The sequence below is a fragment of the Lepisosteus platostomus genome, chromosome 24, assembly GCF_059453375.1.
Source record: "Lepisosteus platostomus isolate fLepPlt1 chromosome 24, fLepPlt1.hap1, whole genome shotgun sequence".
NCBI classification, from domain to species: domain Eukaryota; kingdom Metazoa; phylum Chordata; class Actinopteri; order Semionotiformes; family Lepisosteidae; genus Lepisosteus; species Lepisosteus platostomus.
In genome coordinates this window covers 15,053,366-15,081,283 of record NC_142634.1, presented here as the reverse complement: position 1 = coordinate 15,081,283, position 27,918 = coordinate 15,053,366, and the positions used below count along the sequence as shown (strand labels likewise).

Below are 27,918 nucleotides of genomic sequence, written 5' to 3'. Positions count from 1 at the left end.
ATCCTGAATTCTTTCAAGAACACAGAGAGATTTCTGGTTTGATAAGCTACTTTCTTATTTAATGAGCAAAATGGGTCAAACAGCTTCCTTTCATTTCTAATTTTTCCTGAGTTCCCACATAAAAGCCTGCTGAGGTCAGAATATGAGAAACACGCCCTGACTTTGCAGGTATAGAGTATTTAACTTATTAGTGTAATCCATTATTAGGTACCGGAGCAAATGTTCTTCAGGAAAACCAGTAAATGTTAGCCAAAGCTTTTCTATTGATCTCCACTTAGTTCAGTGCACAAGGCAGCTGTGTGGATGTAGATAAAAAACGCAAGGAAAGAGAACTCGAAAAGGCCTCATCAATTATTAAATGTGTTTTGTGCAACAAGGCAGTGAGGCTATAGGTTCTTTAACAGATCCCATCTAGGCATTTGGAGTCTGGAGAATTAAGGCACAAAAGATCTGTTCATCACTCTTTTGCCGTTTGGCACTGCCAGCTCTGTATACTAAAATATGATCCATCACACAAGAAGAGTTATCAAGTACACAATATATTAGAAGGTTTACAGGTATTTCAGTGTATCAGCATGCAGATTGTGTATGATGCTCTGTGACATCTTGGGCCAGGTTGGTGCTTGGCTTGGGGAATCATGGTGTCCAGCCTGGGTCATGCCACCAGAGAGGTGGCAGATTACTGACACAACGACCCCAAGGTTGGGGGTAGGATTTACTGCCAGGGCTCTGGGCTCTGGGACACACCTCACCTCTAAATAGTGGCTGCAGGTTTCATTCAAACATGAGAAACACACAACTAGCTATTTCACATCAATGGCAACAAAAATAATTAGACATTTCTAAAAAAAAACAGATGGTTTAGGGCAGACTGATGGTGTTACAGTGTTTTTTGTATAATAGTGTCATTACTCCTACAGAGAGGTATCAGTACTACCAGCATGCACTTGGCCTTCTGGATAAAACCGCCATTATTCCTTGGTGGCAGCTACAGGCAAGCTGTTGTAGAATGTTCTTGGAAGCGGGTGTCACAGGTTCGAGCCCGGGCTCTGTCACTAGCCTACTGAGACAGAGTCTCTCAGCTCCTGGTGCCAGAGTGACACCTGCACAGCCTGGGTGTTCACAGGCCCGAAGGACCGTCAGCGATGGACACGCCTCTCCTCCACATGACGCCAAACCTGCTGTGTAGGGCTGCATAGCCTAGGAGATGTCTAAAGACGTGTGGCTCAAAGACTGGAGGGAAAGAGGAGTCTTCCTCACTTCCTAAAACCCCTCATTCCATCACATAGGCTTTTCACATTCGGTGCGAGCACAAAAATAACTGCTAATTCTAAACTGAGAAAGATAAACATTACTAGAAATTGGAAAGCAGAAAAATAGGGATGCTTTTAATGAGAGGAAAGGTGGAGGAACACCAGACGTTTAACAACAAACAAACCCAACTTGATATGGCTCATTTGATTTTCCCTTTTCTGAATGTTTGCCGGTGTACTGTATAACTATTAATCTTTCTCAGCACATAATTCTGTCTTCCATCACGTTCAGAAGGGCTTACTTCATATTGACTTGGGTTTCCAGGCTGCGCTGTGGCTGGAGGGTTCGACAGCCAGCTGTGCCCTGCCTCTGATCATGACAGAGGTCACACGAGGGGCGCCACGTGGGGCTCACTGCTCCTCAGGCATATGGAAACCAAATAAAACAGCCAAAGATTTACTCACCTCACTCCCAAACTGGTACTCTGCCAAGCAGGTGCTGTTGAGATGCAACAGGCAAAGTACTGCTAAGAGGAATTCTGTCCTCCACAGTTCAACAGCTCTGCAAACACTCTGCCATTTATTCAGGATAAAGAATCAGAGACGTGACTCACCGGTTCTCCTTTTTCACATGCCTGCTTTGACAACCACATTCAAACGGAATCGGTTCGTCCAAACAGGAGTGAAAACGGAAAACTGGAACTGCTAGTCTAAAATAACGTCATGTGTGCTTGTTGAATATTGATCAATTTCTGCATCAGGAGTTATGAAGCCTGCTCCACAATCAATTTTCAATTTGATTCCTACAATGTAAATTGTGACGCCTTCTTCACAATCAATGTTTGAATTTTGCTTTTACAGGGCAGAGGACAACATCTCCGTCCATGAAGTGTGGTTAGTGTGGTTCACTGTGAGCTCTTCCCACGATATATGTCACTAAATTGAATACAAGCACTGTATATTGGAAATACATGGAAATGCTGAATACAACTATATTGGCAACACCAATGTAACATTCGCGCAAACATGTGTCCAAGCAAAGCCCTAAAAGCTATTTACCACATAACAAAGTAAGAAATGGTGTGTTCTAACATTAAGATTTAAGTTTTAAGTTGTATTTGCTTCTATAAATGGTATCTCACCTTACTAATGTACTTGCTACCAGACTTGGGCTTAACGTCCTTTTAGAACATACTTCACACCTTGACCAAAATTTCACCATATATGTGTCGCTTGAATCTTAAGCCAGGCAGTTTGATATTAAATGAAACTATAAGTAATAAAATATTTTGTAGATTACTAAATCCTTCAGGAAAGCAGCACAGCCAGCATTCAGAAGAATCCAGATACTGGCTCAGTTCCAGGCACTCTGTGCCAACTCACTGATCCAAAAGCCACTAATCAAATACTTCAGCTCCTACAGTACACTGAACTGGGTAGTTTGGGAAGCCTATTATCTCCGGAGAAGCCATCCCAATGAAAAACAGAAACTTTCCAAGGGGCATGTAAGCGTGATATAACTGAGAAAACCCAGGATCCTTTAAAAACGCAATTCTGCGGCCATCGCTGTTTGGTGAGAATGAGGTTCGGAGGCACAAGTTCTCCTGCCACAGCAAAGAGACAGCGGCACACGCGTGTGGGGCTGCATTGTTATTTTGTGGTTGTTTGCTATTATATTGAAAAACGCGACTTCGTGTACAGTACCCGCATCTAGAAGCGCCGCCTTCTCGAAAGGGTTTCGATCTTGGAACCCAAAACTCAGCTTCACCATCACGCAAAGTCCTTACAGTTATTAATTTGCTAACAAAATAGCAAAGATAGCAAAGAAACTAACATACTACGTAACGATGCTCCTTACATGATACAGTAGATTGCACTGTCAAAAAATCCAGACGTATAGCCATACATGTAGCCCACGATCCGAGCTTACAATAATGCATATTTAACGCAATGGACCTTTCTTCCTCACAGATCTTGGTCAATAATTAGTCCCACGATTTCAAACGTATTGCAAAAATGGCAATCGTACGAAATTGTGAGCGTACTGTCGTATATTTCTTTTGCGCTTTGCAGGTGTTTTAAAAGTATCCAGTAACCGTCGGTTTCAATCAACAGTCGATATATACTGCATGTTCATGTCATTGCGTAAGCCTGTTTAGTTTTAAAGAGACCTCTTTTAAAGGATGTATTTAATTGCAATAATTAAACACGGTATTTGGGTGCTTAGAAACATATAAACATGAACGATAAATGTAGCTCGACTCAAACTGTCCTGTGTATTTTTAAAGAATTATCTTTACACACTGGCGCTAATCCGTTCACGGCATTATATCCTCACACTATAGTCAAAATGTAAAGCATCCTCACGATTCTTTGGGGTTTTTAAGGTAAACGTAAACTATGAAAAGCAATTAAGTACTTAATTCGCGGCAACTGGAACAAGGATGTAGCTGGGGAAATAATGTGGTTTAACCAAAACTTTATATTTGTTTTACAGCATTTAGACATCACTCTTTCCTTTTCTCCTCCGATTTCCGCCCTCCAGTGGAACAGAAGGGAATTACACGAGCCAGCTTTGCGGTGTGCTCGCTTATCGATTGAGGGGAAATCTTTTCGTTTTCTTAAAAGAGAAATTAAAGGAAAACTTTTCATTTTGGGTGAGTATGTAGTTTCATAAACACAACTGGGTAAATGTGTATTCTGTGAGGCAGCAGTTCATAAACTGACTAAATTAATATTCTACTGTACATGCTATTTGAGAGTACCGGAGAGCTCCTTACAAAGGACATTATTTCTTTTAGGATTCAAATGTATTCTCTAGTTCTTTTTTATGTTTATGTCACTCATAATGCATCATCAAGGAATGACCGAAGACGATGTACAGCAATGCTCCTTGCTGTCCAAAACACGGGATATTTTTAAATCACCACAGTACCGCAGGTTTTGCGAGGTAGCCAACATGCGGCTTGATACGCATAAAAAGCTACCTCAACTGTCGCCGATGCATGCCTCGTCGTAACGGGAACACAGCCCCAACACAAGTGAAACACTGCTACAGCTGTTCTCAAATAACCACCTCTGATAATCAATCAAAGAACGTTTTGTGTATTAATTTATAACCCATGGGAAGAGTTCAGTAAAGAACTTAAAAGCCCCGTTTTATCCCCCTTGCTGTTGAAATAATAAAAGTGGCGTTGCCTAAGCAGCAATGCCTGAATATTTTCAGACTGCAGTCATCGTGGAATTAACCTCCCTCAACACGCCGGCTTCTCGCTCCTAACGTGAAAAAGCCCAGGCCGGCGCTTTCCGCAGTTCAGAGCAATTACAGTACGCTCACATCGCGATCAAACGCGAGGTGGTCCAACCACCCGTCCTCAAATGAACACACGGATCCGGGGGAAAAGACTAGATGGTAGATCAATCTCTGCGCCGCTTGTACAGAGAGAGCCTCGGGCAATGAAACGCCGCTTCTCCTCCAAACCATCTACCCCTGAGGCAACATGCCTCGCATTAAGCAGGGCATTCCGCTGCTCCGCCGCAACTCTTCCCCAACTCCTGCTTCCAAACTTCGCCAGAATAGAACCAGCACCGGCGCACAGCAACGCTTAAAAACACAGTACTGATCCGTAATACTGTCCGTAATTTGGCCATGGTACTTTCTGTATATCTTGCACTGACATTGGCATTTTAGCAGATATAACGAAAAGAAGTTTATATTCACCATACAGAGTGATCTACTCACTTCAAGCGGGACCTACTGTACAGTGCACCGTTCTCGCTGGCTGTATCTCACAGAAAAGCAGTAGGATGACCCTAAAATACACCACAAAAAAATAAATAAAAACAAACCATACCTTCTTCCGGGGCTGCCATTTCATCATATTTGTAAACCAAAAATGTACAGCATCAAGATATTATATTCGCGGTGACTTTAGATTTGAGGGAGTTGCAAGACCGAGTCATGCTTCCTTGCGTGTTACTTCAATTTTGCAGCATATTGATCAAAGAACAGCTGATGTTTATCTGGAAAGGTCGTCTTTCACAGTCAAATTAAATCCAATCCAGGAGAACACAGAGACCCCCGATTAAGAACTCCAGAAACCAAACTTTAATTCTTGGACGGTCCGTATCCAATTCACAGCTGCGCAGACGAGCGTTTTGCTGGTTCGGCGGATTCTCCGGGACAGCGTAGCAGCAGCGCTCTTCGCTTAAGGTAAGCAAATCCCTTCGGTGTACCGGCAAGACGGATGTTTTATATATTGAGTTACTTCAGACACAACAAAATGTTACAGTTTTACAAAAATGACAGTGTGTGCAGAGGAAAAACAACGTGTGCAGGAAGACTAATATATCCAGTTGTGTTCCGTTACCCTTCCGAAAAGCTTTGATTGGAAACACTGCACTGGGTATAATTCTGCACGCAAAACTTCTACCTTTGAAGGTTTTTTTTTTCTTTCCCTGGAAAATGTCAAGTACAATTCCAAAGATGGGGCATAGCCATGGGAAAAACGTCCCCTCCTTTTCAGCGTTCAGTGTAAATTCCGTATACAAAACGTAATTCCAAGAGAGTACTCCAGAGAAGCGCAACGCATGAAAAATAAGGGGGGAAAAAACTGAAAAATCCCAGGAATTTCTGTGAGAAGAGCTGGAAGGATATCCTGCAACAGCAACAAACTGGACTACACTACACTAATGACTTCCTTCCCCTTCAAGCGCAGGCTGCCCTGAGCTGAGGCAGCGAGACCAGCCCCCTGGGTCATAGTGCCGTCGCTTCATAGTCAAAGACAGAATCACAAGACAATGCAGTAAAAGCGCACAAACGCTAACACACGCACCAAGCCTGTGTTACTCGTAAACGCTGGTGTATGCACAGGAACTCACATGCGGGACAGTTCTTCAGCTGAAGAAACAGCGAAGTCTGCTCATAACATATACAGTATGTTAATAAAGGCAAGTCTAGCTAATTAGCTTACCGCATGAACAGTCTCAGCTCAAGTAAATGTTCCAGCCTACAAAATAATATTTCTGTACCCTTTTATCCGTTATCATCGGTCTTATTAAGAAAGGACATCAGAACTATACGCTGATAAAGCAGGTGTGCAAGCAGACTCATGGTACTTAGGGTATAATGAGCCCAATAAATTGTAATACTTTATTCACAGCAAGTGCCCTAGCAATCTCATCTCACCAGCTGTGGAGATCAATAAATAACAAACTTCCAACTTGGGGTAGTCTCACAAATACAAATGGGTTGGAGGTTCAGGGAGGGGTTGCTGTTCACAGTCTCTCTCGCTCTCAGTGCAGTTTAATGACTGTTAGGTTGCTAGTTTCTGGGTGGGTCCTGCACAGGTATCCAAATGGCAGCCAGGGCACACTGCACTGTGATTTGAACCCAGATCCCAGATTCAAGATAAGAGACTACGACAGCTGTCATAGTTGAAAATCAACATCTTGAATAAGGTATTGAGAATGACACAGGACACTGTTGGTATCCTGTTGAACCACTGTGCCTCTATTATAGGCTTTACCTACCCAGGTTTGTTAGATCAGGAGTCACTCCAGAAATACACAGCCTCCCCCTCCAGAACGATCAGGACACATACACTCGACACACTGCAGTACAAGTACTATTAGATCACAATTTATCACTGTTAATTAAAATCCAGATGTGTGTCCAGCTCTTATTGGACACATAAAAATGAAAGTATCTTCTAAAATACAACAAGCCTTGCCAATGCTCTATGTACTGTGTATACAGTTATTGATTTGACAAAAATGGTGTTTGTTGAAATGAAAAGTTTACATCGCTAGTCAGAGTTGTGCTACAATGGAATTAAAAACATGAATGAAAGATTCCTCTTCTTATGCATTGTCAGAAAACTGTCATGTAAATGTCAATCCTGCCAGTATAGAGCCCTTTCCAAGCATGACTGGTCACCTCTTGAGAGACTTACATACATCTAAACTATCACTTTCCATCAGACTTACAAATACGTTTTTTTTTATTTTGGAGAGTTAAAATAGATCTGACAGTGTGTGTGAAAGTGTTAAAGCGTGGTGTTACAGTATTTGAATATTTCTGAATCCTTTCCATGGCTTTTGTTTGTGAGTTACAGATACATTGCTCCCCGATATCAAAAGTGACTTTAACTAGCCACTCTTTCCACAATAATGCTCCAATATTCAACAAGTGTGAAGAACAGATATGACCCTCAGCTACATCAGGGTACAGAGCCTGTCTGTGTCTGTTCTACTTCCCAGTTGTCACTAAAGCACTGCATTTTACCCTGCTGCTTTACTACATTTTACTGTACAGTACAACGGCCCAACTCCCTGCATTTGTTCAAGAAAACTGAAGTAAAGTGGAAAGAAATATTGGAAACATTAGTACAATCTTCAGGCTGTAGAGTATTTTAGAGGTATAGGTATCATTGGTATGTAGTGACAGTCTTAAGTATCTGCCTTTCTGCAAAAACTGTGAAAAAACTGTTTTCAGTTGAATCAGAATATATGGAAACAATGAAACATTGTCATATTTTTGTAACAATTCAACACTATAAACATCGATTTCAAAGACACAAGTGTCTTATAAGTAAAATCATTGTTTACCTCTGCAAACAATATATAATAAAGTAATTACTCCAAGAATACACAAGAAGAGGAATGATACATAGTTTAAAACCACGTTCTAAAGTTACACAAAGAGACCTGGCTCTGATGGGTGGTATTCTGCGGTAACCTTTAGGCATTAGTAAGTGGTCATTTGCAACAGAATTCCCAGCTTTGGTGCTGTGATGTCATTCACGCAGTGCGCGGCTGCTCACCATGCCAGCAGTCACGTACTCCAGGGTCTTACCACTAACACGCTAGTGTTTTGGCCCCTCTAGCACCTAATCATTCACTATGAAGTCTTCACTACTTTACTGCAGCATTAAAAGCATGCCACTTACACCGGCTGTGAAAATCACGCAAAAAATCAAGTTGAAAAAAAATAGTCATCCAACTACTCGAGAACGCGTGTGTTTCAAAATCAGCTGATTACTTTGCAGCAATATCAATATAGATGTTCTGCACAAAGGAAGCGGAAAGTACTTCTTCCAGAAAGTAATGCCGTGGAGGATGTGATGGTGCTTATACCTATTCAAAAGGATTGTGGCAGAGAGGAGCAGGAGAGAGGGGTTCTCTCTCTAGACGTCTCCTGAGAGTGTGCTTGAATTGAGCCAGATCTTGCCATATTAGAGCAGGACTCGTTGGGCAGCATCAGACACTAAATCTGTATCATATGACAAGAGAAAAAAAGGGTGTTGGGACCGCTAGGCCAAACCGAGCACTCAAGCTCCGCTTAAAAGAGAAGAGGGGATGCAGCTATCACTACTGTATATGTCCCTTTGTGCTACGGGTGATGACCCCAGTTTCGCCCGCTGGAGGGTGTGTGATCAGGACAGCAGCTCTCTCTCCTGCTGCAGCTGCAGCAGACTGCAAGGCGGCACCCAGGCAGTAAACAATTATTGATGACGTTACCAAACAACAGGGAGAAGAAAAGTCAGTCTTGTAAATCATTCAGGGCTTCAGAGACTCTTGATTAAAGACTTGGTGTGACTGTGGGCTGCCTGTCACCAGCTGTTCCCATGTCTGCAGAGAAAACTCCGTCTCGCAGTAGAGCTCATTTTCCTTGGGATTAAAAACATGAAATGTAATACTGCCATATAAGGCTGATCTGACCACCTCTGCATCATTAGCAGCATTTTTCGTTGATACCTTGGTTTGAGATATTAACTGATTATGTGTTTTCAAAGTCCCATCACTCCTTTGCCTCTTCCCATAATATTTACCTTAGCTCCAGTTACGAACAAACACAATGGAAAAACTGGAAAGAGATGCCTTAAGCCTTTTTTTCCTGGAGACCCCACTAAACCAGGAAAATTGAAAATCTGCTGAGGACTGAAAATAAATCTGTTATCTATGATGTTTCCTCAGTTCTGACCTTTGTTGAGGGCTACAATCTCCACTAAATGTCACATGGAAAGTGGTTGCACTTATATAGTACACGCTCATTCTGCAACTCATCAATCAGTAGATGAGTTTGACTAACACTGCATCCTTACCATTACTATTAAAGTAAAGTATTAAAAGGCACCTTTTAAAGGCTAGTTACAGAAGAAGCACAAATAAATTAAAGCAAAAGCTATACCTGGGCAAACTCATGTCCATTTCAGGATTCCCAGGCTGCAATACTCTTGTTTTGTGTTGGAAAAGGAAAATTTCTTCATGCTTTACAGCAACCTCCTAATGAAGAACTGTCCAGTGAGATAGGAACAGATCGCCTGAGCTGAATCTCTCACTTCTGGTTCAGCTGCATCACTGAATGGGTTGACAAGATTAAAACATCTGTGGTTTGGATAACTGGGTTCTTCATCAGTGCTCCTGGCTCTCAGAACAGTGCAGTGCTGAGGTAAGGGAGGCATTGAGGAATACAGAAGTTTAAATAAAGCAAAAGCAGACACCTGTACATTTTCTATATTTATATATTCTGTATTTATAATTATGTATATCTGACTAGTATAGAATGGATACATTATCTATGAAGTGTAAGACAGCTACTTTGGAATGGTTACTACCGCCATTAAAACAGATAGATCTGTATGCTGCACTTTTTATCTTGCTGCTAAACTCTTTAACGCACATTGTTTTCAGTGGAGATGTAATCACATGCCAGATAAGACAGAGCAATTTTCACCATCGTGATGATCAGAGTTTATCGGTCCCCGTTGTATTTGTGGATCTGTCAGAATAAAGGAGGTATAGCTTGTGTTATAAAAGGCTGAAAATAATAACAGAATGTCGTTAGCACTTCATATTTTTAACTGTTCATTGACAATACTGAATTTACAGTGCCTTGCAAAAGTATTCAGACACTGCCTCTGGTCCCATTATGTGAAGTTATAAAATGATGCACACACACTCTTTAAAAACTTAATAATTTTGTGGGTACGAATACTTCTGAGGGTAAGGTAAATTATAGGAAATATCAGTAAAAACTAAAGAGAAAAAAACCTAAATAGATTGACTGCATAAGTACTCAGACCCATGAACTCAATATTTGGTGCAAGAACCTTTGGCAGCAATTACAGTCCCAAGTCTTCTGGGGTAACTCTATACCAATTCTGCACACCAGCTTGATGCGATTTTTGATCATTCTTCTCGGCAGGTTTGTTGCATGAAGATCACTTATGGACAGCCAGTTTCAGGAAATTCCACAGATTCTCAGATTTTGACTGGGCCACTTAAGGACATCTAGTATAGCTTTGGATTGTTTTGCTGAAAGGTGAACTTCTGCCCTAGTTTTAAGTCTTAATAGACTGAAATAGGTGTTTCATCACTTGAAAATCTTTTCAGTCCCCACAGATGAGCAGCAGCTCCTTAACATAATGCTGCCACCACCACGCTTGACAGAAGTGATGGTGCTAACCGGGTGATGTGTTGTTTGCACTCGACATAACATTTTGCATTTAGACCAAAATGTTCCAATTGTCTCTTGTCGGACCACAAAACATTTTGCCATATGTTTGTAGGTTCACTTAAATGCTTTGTTGCAAACTCCCTGTGTTTTGCCTCCCTGCCATAGAGGCACATTGTGTGTGATGTTGTAGATGTTATTGACTGAGGCACTTTTTCTACCATCTCAGCCATAGAAATCTGTAGCTCTTTCAAAGTGGTTGCTGGTCTTACAGTGGTAATCTCTCTCCAGTTTCCTCCTGCTGTTTAAGTTGGAGGATTGGCATAGTCTTGTTTGAAAATAAAAAAACAACACCTGAAGAAGGCTCCACGGCCGAAACGTTGTGTTTTCTTTCTTCTTTTTTTCAGCATGGAATAAACCTGTTACTTGTTCCTTTGCAGTCTACGCATGCTGACGCAGCTACCCACCTGAACTATTTTTTGTACACTTGTTTTACCACAGAAGTAATTGCTGGAGAGCTGAGTCTTCAAACACCAGGTGTCTCCAAAGTAGGGTAGGTATATAAGGCAGTCCCACCTTTATTGAATATTTATTATTCCTGAAATCTGACTTTGACAAGGTAGCTTATTTGTGACATAACATCCCGTATAGAAAATGGAGCAGTCTGCTAGAGTTTTGTTTTAATATTCCAGGTGTATCCATCACTACACACCTTTCATCTCTGACATTAAAAAGTGAAGATTAAAACAGCAGCAAGAACAGATATCTCCATGTTAGAAAAAATAATGAGCAAAAAGTAAAAATGTGACAAAAAGAGTATTTCCAGTAAGCATTTCAACAGACAAGGAAATGAACTGCAGAATCTATCTTGAAGAGCAGAGAGAGTTTTTAATTGAAGCGCACTTGTCAAAGCACTGTCATGTTGCAGCAGAGTGAAGCTGGCTATTCCAGAACGATGGCTGTGCAATCAAAGCATTACCCGATATTCTCTGGAGGCACCCCAACCCTCTTTCTACAGACAACAAGCACCCCAACTTTCCCTCCACAGACTGACACAGGCAGCACCCCAACTCTCCTTCCACAGACTGACACAGACAGCACCCCAACTCTCCTTCCACAGACTGACACAGACAGCACCCCAACTCTCCTTCCACAGACTGACACAGACAGCACCCCAACTCTCCCTCCACAGACAGCACCCCAACTCTCCTTCCACAGACTGACACAGACAGCACCCCAACTCTCCTTCCACAGACTGACACAGACAGCACCCCAACTCTCCTTCCACAGACTGACACAGACAGCACCCCAACTCTCCCTCTACAGACTGACACAGACAGCACCCCAACTCTCCTTCCACAGACTGACACAGACAGCACCCCAACTCTCCTTCCACAGACTGACACAGGCAGCACCCCAACTTTCCCTCCACAGACTGACACAGGCAGCACCCCAACTCTCCTTCCACAGACTGACACAGACAGCACCCCAACTCTCCTTCCACAGACTGACACAGACAGCACCCCAACTCTCCTTCCACAGACTGACACAGACAGCACCCCAACTCTCCCTCTACAGACTGACACAGACAGCACCCCAACTCTCCTTCCACAGACTGACACAGACAGCACCCCAACTCTCCCTCTACAGACTGACACAGACAGCACCCCAACTCTCCCTCTACAGACTGACACAGACAGCACCCCAACTCTCCCTCTACAGACTGACACAGACAGCACCCCAACTCTCCTTCCACAGACTGACACAGACAGCACCCCAACTCTCCCTCTACAGACTGACACAGACAGCACCCCAACTCTCCTTCCACAGACTGACACAGACAGCACCCCAACTTTCCCTCCACAGACTGACACAGGCAGCACCCCAACTCTCCTTCCACAGACTGACACAGACAGCACCCCAACTCTCCCTCTACAGACTGACACAGACAGCACCCCAACTCTCCCTCCACAGACAGCACCCCAACTCTCCCTCCACAGACAGCACCCCAACTCTCCCTCCACAGACAGCACCCCAACTCTCCTTCCACAGACTGACACAGACAGCACCCCAACTCTCCCTCTACAGACTGACACAGACAGCACCCCAACTCTCCTTCCACAGACTGACACAGACAGCACCCCAACTCTCCCTCCATAGACTGACACAGACAGCACCCCAACTCTCCCTCCACAGACTGACACAGACAAGACCACCTATCTGTTTTTTTACACCCCCTCTTTCTTCAGGGCTTGCTGATTAAGTCAATATTCCACAAGAAACAAAGTGGCTGAAAGATATTTTTCCCCAGAAGCAGTGAATACTGCCAGGCAGCAAACCATAACAACTATATCTTAGAAAGCTTGGAAGAAACCCTCACTTTACTTTGCAATACAATGCAGTCAAATTAGTCCCCTTTCTGACTTGTCTTGGCCCATGGAAGAACTTTTATCCCAGTGCGTGTCTGAATATTGGCAAAGAACAGCACCACCCTGAACTCCAGATATAAATTAAACAGATGGAGACATTTTTTTACCTTTTTTTCTTTAGCTTGTCCAATCCACTGCACCTCCAATGTTGTAAGCCAGATCCTATCTCAATGTCTATAACATACAATTGCCCCATTTCTCACTGATTTGTAGTGTATAAGTTTGCATATTTACAACTGAATTGATTTTGTTTGTGAATCTCTGAGCACAATTTATGTGCTTCATTAAAAGGATTGCACATTGATTACATCACTGAAAGATGCATAAGGGCTTTAGTAAGACTAATGAACAGTGAGACATAGTCTATAAAACAGCAATACATATTATACATAGTTGTATATATATTATATATCTGACACAGAACACTTTACAGGGAATATGGCATCTTTTAGAGCAGGCAGTTGCTAGAAATTAAGCCTATTAATATTAATTAGCTCTGGCCATTTTAAATGCTGAGGGGGACTATCTAATTCTGTTTTGCTTTTATAAAATTGACGTTATCAGCCACAGCCAGCCATTTTCGCTTTTTTTAGAGCTTATCAGTATGACATACCTAACTTGGGCCAGTGAAACAAGACCAAACTGATACAGATATGCTTTACAAGAAACACCTTTCAGGATTGGTTATTGGTTAAGAACCAAATTCTTTGCTGCATGTTCCCACTATATACAGTATATGTATATGACAATCTATACAGTGTACTTGGTACATATCTATGTTAAAAGACATTTAAGGAGCCTGTTGGAAAAGAAAATGTTTTTTAAGGTTTGTTTCACTACATGTTGTAATGTATTTAAATATTTTTCTTTCCATTTTATAATGTTATCTAAAATGTGCTTTAAAGATGTTTCTTTATATTTGCTTAATAGCTGGAATAGGAGTAAGACGGGATCATTACTGTTCTTCCACTCTTGTATGAACAAAGGTCCTTTTGTTGTGATGTACTTCTCACTGAATCTGTTGGTTTTTGACTCTCATCTCTTTTTAAAAGGTCACATATACACACAGACCAGTCAACAAAAGCCCTCTGATGTTACTATGATGCAGAGGGATCTTTTAACATGAACACAAGGTTCCAAGTGGTCTCTTTAAAGGGAAATTAAGGCTAGAGAAAGAACCACCATCATTCCACAAGGAAATGTTCCTGAACCACAATAGGTCTGACAACTGAGTGAGTCAACCTCCTATATACAGACACAACCTCATGCAGTCTGTTTTATCCAGGTCTGTATTAGCCCCCTAGAAGTACAAAGTATCTGCAGGCTCACTGCTGATCTCAAACAATAAGAAAACACATGTCAGTGTTTACTTACAGTACAAGTTTGATCCATTTCAGGTCTTATGACCTGCGTGCACTAGCTTAACTAGTGTTGATGAAGCAAAAACACAGCATAGTATTTTACCTTCACATATAGTATATCTGCAAAGGAACAAGTAATAGGATTATTCCATGCTGAGAGAAGAAAGACAACACAACGTTTCGGCTGTGGAGCCTTCTTCAGGTGTAAGAAAGATAGGGAAGTAAACCCACCTGAACTATATAGTATCTCTTCCATCTATTAATTTATTCATGAATGAAGCCTTCAATTAAACCCTGACAAAGATTAAATTCGAATTTTTCAGTTTCCCAATGCACCTAATCTTCAAAACATGTCAGAGGGTGGAATTTGTTCCCTCCCTCTGACATGTGGGTTAGGGAAAAAGAAAATTTGTTCTAAATACCGGTGGGAGAAAATCGCAGAGAACAGTAACAGAAGAGCTTGGCAAAAATGAAAACCACTGGAGTCATGGCAAAACGTTCAGGTCGCCAAGCACTCAATCTTAAAATAGAAGCTAGTCTGTTATACAACTTAAATATCTACTTGTTTTTTTTAATACACAGACAACAGAAGATAATGACAGGCTCGTTAAAGTACTTTTTGGCATTTGATTGTGAAATCAAAAACAATTTAATGTTTTTTAGGGAGTGTCTGACCCTCTCTGGGTCAGAGAGAAAGTGCCTTGTCCTCAGGTCATGAAACTGTGAGAAGACTGTGCAACCTTCAAAATGCCAAAGGTGCCAAAGTAGGGACACCAGCAGAAACGCACTCTAACTTTGTGTTGTTACAGAGGGGCACCTGGAAAAAGTTGCATGATAAGACATTGCCTTTGTTCTGTGTTCTAGTAAGGAAACGACATAATATTAAAATTTCATTTCAAAGTACCATGTAATTAAGTGAAGACAGGGGCTGGGGAATAGACAGGAAAGGGTGAAATGAGCCCAAGAGCCTTGCAAGAGGCTCTAGTACACCAGACCCTCCATTTATTCCTCTCAGAAGACAATCATCATGTCTAATCTCTGAATCTGAAACAGCAATCATTACTTTTAGTAAGTAGACAATGTATGGATAACTAAGGTTGGTTGTGGAACAAGTTGTAGGTTTATTCCATGCTGGAAAGAGAAGAAAGAAAACACAACGTTTCAGCCATGGAGCCTTCTTCAGGTGTCAGGTGTCCTCAGTGTCAGATTTTTATTCAAATTAGTAGACTTATCAAAGAAGCTATTGGGTTCCTAGATTGGCTACAGTGTGAAAATCTGACTTTTGAAAAAGGAAAAATGAAATGCATTTCATGTTTTTTTTCAGTTTTTTGTTGTGATATTTTTTCTAGTGTGTGTACTGAGTAAGATATAAAAACGTATGGTTCAAACTTGATGCACAAGGGGTTCCCTTAAATTCAAGCCCTCAACCAGGCCCGCACTGTCTATACTGTACTTTGCAAGATAAAGCGAGATGTTTAAAAGCACATTCTTCCAAGTGGTCTGCAGGGTCTTAGGTACTAAGAGGTCCAATACGTTATAAATATTCTTCAAGAACACAATGCAATAAACAGCACTTAAAATAATCTCCATGATTAGCACAATCTCTCTGTGGATTGTACCGAGAAACCTCTATCTTATAGTCAGAAACCAACATAATACAGTAAACTACTTCTAACCTCTAAGGTAAAAGTTTTGACTCCCGAAACACAATGTTGAACAAGATTGTGATACAGGCACATATAATCATAATTCATTAAATTTAGGATTCACTTTTTAGTAACACTGACGTGAGTTCAGTTCAATACTACAAAAATCTCTACAGAGATGTAAAATCGTGTCTTTGATGAAGTCTGAAGAGATAACGGAAACAGCTTTTCTTTATTGAAAATGAGATCACATTGAAGGGTGGATGACCTTTGGCATTCACTTAGTATTCAGCTTATGTGTTTTTTTACTTTTCATGTTGTAAATCAGCCAGGCCACTAGATATACTTATGTAAATATTCCAAAAACTGAACTCAAGCTCAAGATGTAATGTGATCAACAAAGTTCTGGACTGGTGTGATACTGTAGGTTTCTCTAATTTCAAACACATCAGTGGAGATTAGTCCTGTTCTGTTTTCTTCCTTATCTGAGTCTTCGGGAATTTCACGTGGCTCAGCACGCAGGAGACTAATGTTGAGCATTTTTTAAACTGGTCCCCAGATGTTACAGAGGAAGGGGTGCTAATTAATTAGCTAGAGTCTATCTCTGCGCTGCAGAATTCTATCTCCAGGATGCAGGTCTGGTAGAAAATGTAGTCACTCTAACAGTGGGCAGGGGATTCATTTCATTCTTTTCTTACAGCACAAAGAAATAGTATTTTAAAAAGAAGCCTACTGTCTCTTTAAAACCAGCTGGTTCCTTTTTTACCCTAATGGCCTGGTTTTAACTCATCACCTTAATTTGACGGATGGCCTTTTTGTCTCCAGCCTTTCATAGTCAATCAGCCCATCTAACAGGGCCTAAGCTCCTGTTTTTGGGGTCAGAGGCCAATTCTTAGCACTCAAAGGGCTCAGTGTCTTTCCCTGGAGGACACACAGGGACTTGGGTACTTCTACCTCAGCAGTACTGAACAGGGGGATCACCACTATCTCATGTGCATTCTGTTTAGGCACAACAAATATATCCTTTCCCCTAAGGACAGTTTAAATGAAGCACTTTGAGATCTATAAAGAAGGAGAGAGGAACTGTAGTTACAAAATCCCAGGGGGTATCAATATTCATAGCTCCGTATTGAAGGGTTTGGGAGGTAGTTACAAAGGAAACAGAGTGTCATATAATTTGTTCCGCTGGGCAAGGCTCCTGATGTCCACATTGTTGATTTATTGTTTATTTTGATTGTTTGAGCAGTCAGAAAAAACAATAATAATGACAATAGAAGATGAAGATGATAAATAATACATATAACAAAAGCACCAATAAATATAAATGCAACTGTAAACAATGCAGCTGCTCCATGTGTCTTATCTGAAGAAAGGAAACCAAGGAGGTTTGGTAATTTGCTCAGAGAAATACACAGTGGAAGCCTCTGTACCTTATTGTTTTATGCTTTTATGAGAGATCACCAAAAAAACAATATATCCAAATACCAGACCTACACAAAATCACAGACCTAATTCAACAAAGCATAGAGAACACAGGAACTCACAAACTAAGAAAGGAAGAAAGAAAAGGGGGATGTTTAATTTGGTTTTGAAAATGAATACATATCAAATGGAAGCCTTGGTAAAACAACTTCCTCATCTAGTCAAAGGAGCAGAGATGTTCCAGATTGTACAATTTGCTGGGTTTGTAATGCACCATTGAAGAATAGTGTTCCAATGAAAATGGCCAATCAGTTTAAACAGGCTTATCGTTTACCTTTAATCATCTTTTGCAGATCAATCATTTTACTAAATACTGCAGACAATATTTAGCTGCAAGAACCATGGCAAAATCAATAGCCATCAAACAGCTAAAAAATTGACAAATTTCCTACATTCATGTTTTCAGTGACCTCAACTTCTGCTTTTGTGGGGTTAATATGTTTGAATCCTCAAAAAAAAAAATTAAACATATCAGATTGGCACAGTGCGCTGAGATTCACCAATGACTACAACTATACTACTATCCAGATTTGTCAAAATTCTAAATTCTTCCTGACTCTCTTGCATAAACCTCACTGTTACACATCTGAGAGCTCTTGCCTCCAGTTTTATTCATTAAAAAAAAGTTGCTAATGAGTCTTCTGCCAAAGACGCATCTTGTGAAACAAAAGCACACAGCTGACACTTCTGCTCCTTGGGGAATCCAGCTTCCTTGCCTCCGAGGGAAAAAAAATAAAAAGGTGCAAATCACTGTGATCCTCCAAAACCGGCAATAATTCCTGCAAAGAAGCTGAGAGATAAGAAGTCTGGCCATTTGATTTAGAGGGAATTAGTAAGAAATCGCAAGCTTTCGTTTTCCGTGCTGCTAACAAATCCAATTTTTTTCATTCTTGATATAGGCAGATAATCCAATTCAGTCTCCTCTACAGTCTGCTGCCTTTATCTGTGAAAGTTCATTTTTGACCAGGTCTTACTAGTCCTTTATCTGACCCAGAAAGTGGCAGAGACTCACATACAGTAACTAGGGATCCATGCAAAGTAAAGGTATCTCTGCTGACTCCAATATTGCCTATTGTCAGCTTTTTCATGCTTCCTTCCTATATGTCCCCTTCACATATGGGAGATGTTTGGTTGTGATTGGAAGTAGTTAAAATCTCAAAGATGATCTTATCCACCGCCAGTCATACATTACAGTGCCATTATTTTATGTATTTGTTCCAGAATCATACTGCTCATCATGTCAGCCTTAATTTAGCCCCATCCTTAGTCTTAAAACTACAAACCTGAAAAATGGAAAAACAAACAATGAATGAGCCAAACACCTCTACAGATCTGTTTAATCTTCTAGAAAAAAACGCAGTTAATATTCCTGGGAATCTAAATCAAAATGGATCTGTAAATACAGATCTTTATAAATATTTAACAAATGTTTTTTGAGCTTATTTTAAATCCTTAGTAAATATTTTTCAACCTCCCACCTCTCCTCTGGACTCACGTAGACTTGCTATGCCAATTACTGCTGTGTATCTGAAAGCAGACAAGGGTTTTTGAGAAACACCTTGCACTAACTCCATAGAAGCAATAGCAGCTTCTACTTTTTTCAGTTAATGCTATTTAGGGCTGGGTGAATGTTTTTTTTCAGTGGCAATTAATTTAATGTTAAATGCGTAGAGCTGGGCGATAATTCGATAACGATAATTATCGCGATATAATTTTCCTCGATATAATTTTAACAAAAATTCGATAAATGTTCGATATATATGTTTATGCTTTGCATGAGTGCACGTGCGTTTTGCAGACCGGGCAGCTAACAGATTTGTTTAATGTTTCTGCTGTTTGGCAAGTGATTGTTGTGTTCTTAAAATAAAAAGTTGTTTAATTTACCAATTAACTGTCTGGTTTCTTCAACTTTCACTCAGGAGAAAAAATCCTTTAAACTTGAAAGAAATAATGATTTGACATTTATCGTGATAATTATCGATATCGACTGATATGACATTTTTTATCGTGATAATGTTTTTGGCCATATCGCCCAGCCCTATACATGCCTAATGGCAAAATCTAAATATGAATGTACAGTATTATATATACTGTATATATATAAATAAGTCATAAATCAAAGTTGAAATGAATAACCATACTATTATTAGACTGAATTAACCATGGGATTCTGTCTTTAAATTTGGGCTTACATGCTATCATTGGTGTCTGTTTCATTTGGATACTTCATACATCCTTCAGCACTTTTGAATTGTTACATATAAATCAGCACATATTCCTGCCAAAAAGGACAATCCTCTCTGAAGATTCTGCACCAGACACTCAAGATCTCTGCACAACCACAGAACCCCTGTCTATAATACAGTGTTGTAGCCATTATCTGGGACTCATGGGGTAAGAAATACACTCGCTGAATAAAGGCCTTCACTAACAGAGCAGTGAGAGCCCTACTGCCGTCTTTCGGATGTGATGTGAAACTGAGGTCCTTACTCTGTTTGGTCAGCAAAATCCCCAGAGCATTTCTCGGAAAGAAAAGGGGTGTTACTCTGGTGTCCTGGTCGAATTTCCCATTTGCCTTTACCAATCATGGCCTCCTAATAACCCACATCTCTGAACTGTCATTGCATCATTCAGGTGGGGCTGCACTTTGGTGATGGTGAAGGGAAATAAAGTGCTTTGAGTGGATTGTCCAAAAAAGCACTACATAAATGTAAAGAATGTATTATTATTATTATTATTATTATTGCAGTCCAGAAAGTCCGGGTTCTGATCTTAGGTGTTATAATCTGATGGTGACTATGATTTCCCCTCTTGCCCAGCATCACCAGGGGCTTGGGGTTAGGTGCCAATATTTCTACCACAGGACAGTAACCCCTATGATGGTTTGGCACCTACAGTACGGCGGCAGCTGACTGAGCCTTGGTGCTCGCAAATTGAGTGGATAAAAAGAAAAATTGCTGGATATTTCTCATAAGTGAGGGCAAAGGTAGGACAACTTGCATTGATTTGAACGGCAAGGAATTGTTTGAAATGTAAAGCGATCTCTCCTGTGGTTATATGAACTGTACTCGCACTCAGAACTGCTATTATAAATAAACCTTTGTTGAGCACATAGCCAAGGAAGTATTTTTCTCACTGCTCTATACTCCAATGCAGTCAGACCCCTAGGCAATAGTTACAACACAACTCCAGGGACAGGAGTCTCAGTAAGTACTAGCAGAGGTTCCTGAGCAGACAGCTGGCTCAACATCAGTAAGGCCTAGTAACTGCAATGTTTTAAATGTACTAACAAATTACCTTTTATCCTTCATATTTCTGTATATATGCAAGGTAGGTGAATACTGGGTTTATCTGTGAATTGCCGATCTTGAATATAGTTATACAGTATACTGTACTTCTGTTAACTCTTCATTTGAGTAACTTATCAATAAATGAATTCATGAATTGCAGTTTAACCACCTCTCATTGTATTGTGGAGATTAATCTAAATAAATATCTTGACGTTATTTTTGATGGAGTTTCTATCGCAAAGCCACGTATAAGTCTATGCAGACTGAAGCAAGTTAAAAATGTACTAAGAATATTTTTAAATTATGTAGTCATAACTGTAGGAGGACTGCATAAAACAATTTGCAAAAATAAGGTGGCTTTTCACTGGTACATGCACATAAATAACTTCTACAGCATTGTATCGCCAACAACAGTGAATTAACACAAAGCATTGAACAAGTAGGAAGAAATTTCTTTAATTTTCTAATTAAAACCGTGCATTATTCATATCAGTATGAAAATGTTCCTAATGGACAATGAATGAATCAAAAGCTTTTTTTCAAGCAAACACAATTCAGAGTGAGAAAGAAATGGATGTAAATTTATCACTGAGTAGCTCAGAGCATTCCCTGGTTATAATGATTTTGCAGTGTAAAACACTCAAGATTTTTTACACTGAATCCTCAGTAAAAACATTGCATTGACACCACACTAAATATATTGAAGTGCAAATTGGATTAAAATCAAAGACGAAACAAATAACAGCTCTAATTCATTAAGTTCATGTTCTGTTAGTATAATCCACAGCTTCACTCACAATTTATAAACATCTTTCCAGGAATATTCATCATTTACAGGCAAGACATCTTCTAAGATAATATGAAAGCTGCAAAATGAATATGATATAGAATAGAATATAGATATAGAATGTAGAATCAATGCAAAAGCTAAAAACACCCTTATTCTAACTTACTTTGCACTTAACAATATCCAGTAAATATGATGGCAAAAACTGACCCTAATCCTGCATGTTAAAAACTGTGATGCAACCAGAGCTTGTGTTATGCTTCAGGCATTCAAAAATGTTGCTGTCCCATGATGACATCATTTTCCAGACCTTTACAACATCACTGTGGTGCAGTAGGGCAGAGTAAATGAGAAGAGTATTACAGAAAGTGCAATGAATACATCAGGCTTAGAAGGTAAATCTGATAACCTCAGATGGAGTATAGCTAACATTGCTACAGGCTCCTAGCATTTTAACTTTGAGATAGGGTGGCTATAAACCAAAAGGAATTAATGCCTCAATTAAACAACAGATCTTTAATGTAGTGATATTGCTACTGAAACCTACATCCTTGAATTCCTAGCTCAACCTGTGATGAGACGTTAGCTGACTGTCATAACGATCTCCCAAGGGGTGTCATCAATGGAGTTGGATGGGTTTGAAGAGGTTCAGTGTCCTAAATAATGTGCCCCATAGCACCACTGGCTATAGTGAGCCTGTAGAGACAGGTGAGCTATGCCAGCCTTCCATCTGACACCCCAACTCTGCTTGCAGTGTGTGGAGAACACCTGTGCATTGTTTCTGTCTCTCCTGCGTGCTGGCGTACGGTTGAAGCAGTGAGCCAAGATGATTAGTAAACCAGACTGAGGTAAAAAGGGAAAAAAAATGATAATTAAAAAAAACATGTTCTGCTGTAAAGGGGTTCAGAAAGCCAGTGTGTGTAAAGGACTGGAACAAGTCCAGGAGGATTCTTAGCACATTGAAATGAATTTTAAAAAGTGAATGCTTACACAGCTCATGAGGCTTAGAATTCACAGCTTTCTCCCAACTTCATTCGCATGTATGCGCATATTTAAATATCAAACAAAAAGATTCAGCCTACTGTACTGTATCTGTTCAGCTTGTCTCATATTCCCCCTGTTATTTTCCTTCAAATGTAACAGTGTCTCCAAATATTTAATCTCTATTTCAATTTAAAACAATTCCTTAATCACTCAAATTGATTCTCATGGGGGCTTTCACAGAATAAGCTTCTGCTGTGCTAAGAGCCAGCAAAGCTGATCAGCATCATCGGTCTATAAGTAAGTGTAACTGGATCCTGAACTCCCCACTTCAGGTCCTGCCACAACATTTCTATTGGATTAAGGCCTGGATTTTTACTCGGCTTTCCAAAATGCGAAAGTTCTTCTGCTTCAACCATTCTTTGATAGACTGACTTGTATTTTAGGGTTGTTGTCTTGCTGCAAGACCCACCTTCTGTTGAGCTTCAGTTCACGAATGGATGCTCTGACAGTCTCCTGTAGAATTTGCTGGTACAATCCAGAATTTATAGTTCTGTCAGTGATGGCAAGCCATCCTGGTCCTGTGGCAGCAAAACAGCCCCAAACCATGATACTGCCACCATCGTGTTTCATGGTTGGGATGCGGTACTTATGTAGGAATGCTGTAATTGTTTTTTGCTAAACATAATATTTCTCGTTTAAGTGAAAAAGTTCTATTTTCGACTCATCTGGCCACAGAACATTCTTCCAGTAGTCTTCTGGCTCATCCAGATGGTCTTTAGCAAACTTTAAACGGGCAGCAATGTTCATCTTGGAGAGTAGTGGCTTCCTCTAGCTATCTTCCCATGCACACTATTCTTGTTCAGTGTTTGCCTGATGGTGGACTCATGAACGCTGACTTAAGCCAGTGCAAGAGAGGCCTGCAGATCCTTAAATGTTACCCTGGAGTTCTTTGAGATCTCCAGAAATATTATATGTCTTGCTCTTAGTGTGTTTTTATTTGGAGGACCACTCCTGGGGAGAGTAACAATGGTGTGGAATTTTTTCCATTTGTACACTATGTACAGTGGATTGGTGAAGCCCAAAGTCTTTAGAAATCATTTTGTAACCTTTGCAAAATATTAAAATGCCCTGTGAGGTGACCAGGGGAAGGGTCATTCATGACTGGTATTTCTGGAACGATATGCTTAATATACTCGATATAGACCTATTAATTTGGAGATGGGAAAAATCAGTGGTTCTAGAAATGTCTGATGCAAGATCAAATCAAAGATTATTTGACGTTAAATTGTTGAATACTGGCTTAATACTATAGTACCAGTTTAACAGCCTTTCTCAATGTTTCAGGAGCTGGTTCTTTAAAGAAACCTAGAAAACCTGCAGGCACCAGCTCCCCAGGACCAGAAATCAAGATCCCTGCTCTCGTATTTCCCATTGTATCCATGCTGCTACAAATCCTGCAAAAAACTAAAGTGTTGGAAGCATTTAAAAATTTCAGCACAGAAGAGCAGCTACCTGATCTTTTTAAAGATTATTGCTTGGGATTCTGGCATCAGGTTTTAATATATAAACCAGAAAGCGTTCCTCTTGTTGCAGGTGCTGAGGTGGATGTTACCAAGGTATTAAATTGAATAGACTGAATACATTCCTCCAGCACAGAATGTCTGGAGGAAATCTGTCTGCTCTTGGACTATCAAACAGTTTGGAGAAGGGCTCAGTATGCTGCTCGATTTCATAGAGAAATCAGCTGGGGTTCTAGATTTTTTTTTTGGTCTGATAAGTGGGGGAAAAACACTATACGTACTTGATTCTCTAGTCAGATGCACCAGAATTCAAATAACTATACAAAATCACTTGTTTCTGCTAGTCACATCAGTGGTACTATTCATGCTTACAGAGAGGAGATGATCAGTGCTTGAAGAGCTCCTGTGGCAGTCAAGGATGGCAAGACACTGGCCTTATATCTAATCCAATTGAAGGAGCAAAGAAAGACCCAGTACATTGCTCAGGGTAACACACACTGAGTCAAGGGCAGAGCTGGTACTTCAGCTGTGACCTTCTTTGAAAGGACTCTTCGTTTTATGCCTTTCCTGAGTTTCTTAAACCTTTTTTTTTTACAAAAACACTTCCTTCCCTGTGCTTTCGTGCCAAACCTCTGAGAGGTTTCTCAAATGGAGTCCCTTTAGTGTTTGCTGGATTAAGCAGAAGAAGTGCTCGGAAGTATTTTGATTCGCTATCAAAGCGACTTCCTGATGGAGTGGGTTTGGAGTCCACCTGCATGTCTCACACAAGACAGCTGTACTTCGTCACGTCACACACTGATTCATTCAGTCTTAACATTGCAGGAATGCCAAGAGTGGCACACGCTTTAAAAAAAGACTCTCTGCTATTATCAGCCCTGCCACACAGTGATCTATTTTGATTCTGATTTTCCTGGGTATTTATTCTGTTTTATCATTCCCACTTGACAAACACAAAAGAATGAAAGATGAGAGTAAGAATGCTGATTATGGCCAGGCCTGTTTCCAGCAGAGCTTCTGCTCCTTCAGTACAGTATCGCTCACTCTGCACTGGATGCACACCCCTACCCAGTGTAACATGTTAATGGAGTAGTGAGCACTATTACGTGAGAATAATTCTCTGCTCACACAAAACCAACATTGAAAAATCCATGGATCAATTCCTCAGTCTCGTTGTATTGGACCAGTACATCTGTATATTTCAGTCAATTCACAAAATATTCAGCTTTTGCATGGTAAATTGCCTCAAATTTGGGATTAAACCATCAGGCATTAAAAAAACTTTAGGTAGTAAAACAAGCAATAGGGATAAATATATGGTACATTCTACTTTCTGGCATGACTGGGTGTGTAAAGCATGCACAAAAAGATATATACACTCACTGCCCACCGCTCTGTGAGTGCAAGTTAAATTAAATTAATTTAAACTCTCAGTGGCAAGCATTGCACGATGAAGCATAAAACAAGATTTCTATTATCTTCACCGGACAGAAAAAATGCCCAGATCTCAATTCTCTTGCCAACTGGGAACCAAAGGAACTTGTTTTTCAGCTACACACACCATTGCCCCCATAACATCAATGGAAAATTATTCTGCTAGAAGACTGATCTGGCTGCAAGTCTTCTAGAATATCTGCCATATCCAGCACAAACTGTTGTCGCTGATTGCAGACATCCAACATGTTGTACAATATGGTTCCTAATATGTAGACCAAGGTGTGTAGTAATTATTTAAATGCAGCAGGAATGACTACAACAGTCACAATACAGCATATTTGTACACTAGACAATCTTACATATTGAAGTATAGATGGATTTTAAGATTTTAAAGAGTGTTTTTGGCCTCTCCAACGGATAAAAGACACTTTGCAAATCCTTATTACTGGACAGAAGATTAACACTAACCCCGAGCCTCACTTAAGCGAATTACTGTTTTTGTGCCATTAAATTGCTTTTAAAACAGCCGTCTGTTGTGCATTATGCTTTATAGACAAGCTCCTCCAAAAAATCAGATGACAAAACTGCTCTGCACTTCAAAAGGAGTGGAAGGCCCTGCAGAAGTAAATCCTTATTTACGGATGAATTGAGGAGGAAGGGAATTAAGTGCAGTGATGGTTCTCTGAATTTTATCCTTATGGCCAGAAAAGAAGGGAGGACTGCGAAAAATGATCTTGGTGCTGTAGGATCATCTGAGGAGTTTGAGACGGTAGTGATAGGTGATTCCATAACTGACAGGAGAGGAGGGCATTCAAGAAAAACTGCTCTTTCAGCACTCATTACAGAGTCTTAGTATCAACTCGTTCAAAGAGGAGTGAGAGATAAGGCCACAAGGCCCCTTATTCATCACAGTTCTGTGTAAGTGCTGCTAAGGCACAAAGACTCCTCTTCCTCAGTCTGGATTATCTCACCCCTGCAGGTGTCCAGCCCTAATTACACATTATTCCTGGGCTCTGATCAAATAGGTTAAAACGGGATTAGAATTAATCTGGTTGTAGAACAGATGATAATCCCTCAAATTGTCTTGCCTTTTTTTTTGGTACCAAGATCAAAAGAAACCATGTCACTAAAAGTTTCTTTTCAACTTGGTTATCAGTATTTATTACTGAGATTTTTTAACTGCTCATTTTGTTCTTGTTTTGATTTGTTGGTTTTTTTTTTTCCTGCTGTTCACATTTGGCAGTTTTTGGTCCATGTGTGGATTTACCCTTGTTTTCTCTTTCATGTTTCAGACAGACACAACATTCGTGGAAGGCACACTGAAGAGCGTCTGAGAATTGACACCCATTCCCACCTGTTAAGAGGACAAGTTAGTAAGATGAAATAGTTTGTGATCAGAATGTTCCAAGCTCTAGCTGTATTGATCCAGCATATAGCCATTTTCACCCTGTTTACTAACATCTCACGGGTTGTTTTGAAAGTGTAAGGTGCATTTCATTGTTAAATAATAGCTGTGATACTGATTCTGAACACATCTGTAAAACATTAATTAAGAACTCAAATGCTGATTTATACATAACAGAGATAAGAAGATCCAATTATCTGACAAAGTAGACCATTCTGGTATATCTGCATTTATATAACAAATCCATCTATTGATTTTCTTTCAGTTTCCAGAATTAAATATATGTCTCTAGCTCTGCAAAAGAGACATTATACAATGCAATAAGAGCCCTGCAGTATTATCGACATGAAAAAAAATCCTATCAATAAAGTTTGTAACGATAATTACTTCTGACAAACTGCATGACCATGCCAAGATTGGAGGTATCCTGTTTACACTATACACTATATATATACTATATATATGTATATATTAATTTAAATTTATTCCGATTAACTTTTAATTTCAGTTCCCTTTTCTGTAGAAAAATCACAACATTTCGAGGACACAATTTCCATTAATATGTATATTGGCATTATTTAGCAAACATGGCAATCTATTTTGCCATCCAGAGAAAATGCTGCTAACTTCCACATTCTTTGTGCTCTGCATCATTATGTCATAACAAATGAGGACTGAAGCAGATTTTCTATACAAAGTTGCCTGTAATAAAGCCCCCCCCCCCCCAAGAAAATATTTATCTTCTTATAATTTCTACTTTCTTTCATTAAAAAGCTAATTAATTCAGGTTTTGGAGGCAATGCTGTAAGGGATTATTAGAGGATCAGTGAAACCCAGAGGTGATTTACAGTGACCTCTTCCAGTTGCATT

General features: G+C 40.1%; 1 protein-coding gene and 1 long non-coding RNA gene across 6 annotated transcripts in view; one reads left to right on the top strand and one right to left on the bottom strand.

Annotated features, from left to right (window-relative positions):
- Positions 1–27,918, bottom strand: part of ttc28 (tetratricopeptide repeat domain 28) — a 470,745-nt gene that overhangs the window by 285,583 nt on the left and 157,244 nt on the right. The window contains exon 1 of one of the 4 annotated variants that reach the window (XM_088618613.1): positions 5,108–6,022. The exons of the other annotated variants lie outside the window; for them this stretch is intronic. Coding sequence (XP_088474739.1) covers positions 5,108–5,134 — 27 coding nt within the window. The 5' untranslated portion in view covers positions 5,135–6,022. Of the gene's footprint in view, positions 1–5,107; positions 6,023–27,918 lie in introns of those variants that run through there. 4 annotated transcript variants of the gene reach the window in all.
- The window catches only part of LOC148641764 (uncharacterized), a 38,123-nt gene continuing 13,725 nt past the window's right edge, over positions 3,521–27,918 (top strand). The window contains exons 1-3 of one of the 2 annotated variants that reach the window (XR_015929876.1): positions 3,521–3,910; positions 5,395–5,466; positions 26,936–27,012. This is a non-coding gene — a long non-coding RNA (uncharacterized LOC148641764). Of the gene's footprint in view, positions 3,911–5,394; positions 5,467–26,935; positions 27,388–27,918 lie in introns of those variants that run through there. The other variant, XR_015929875.1, reaches the window with a different exon arrangement.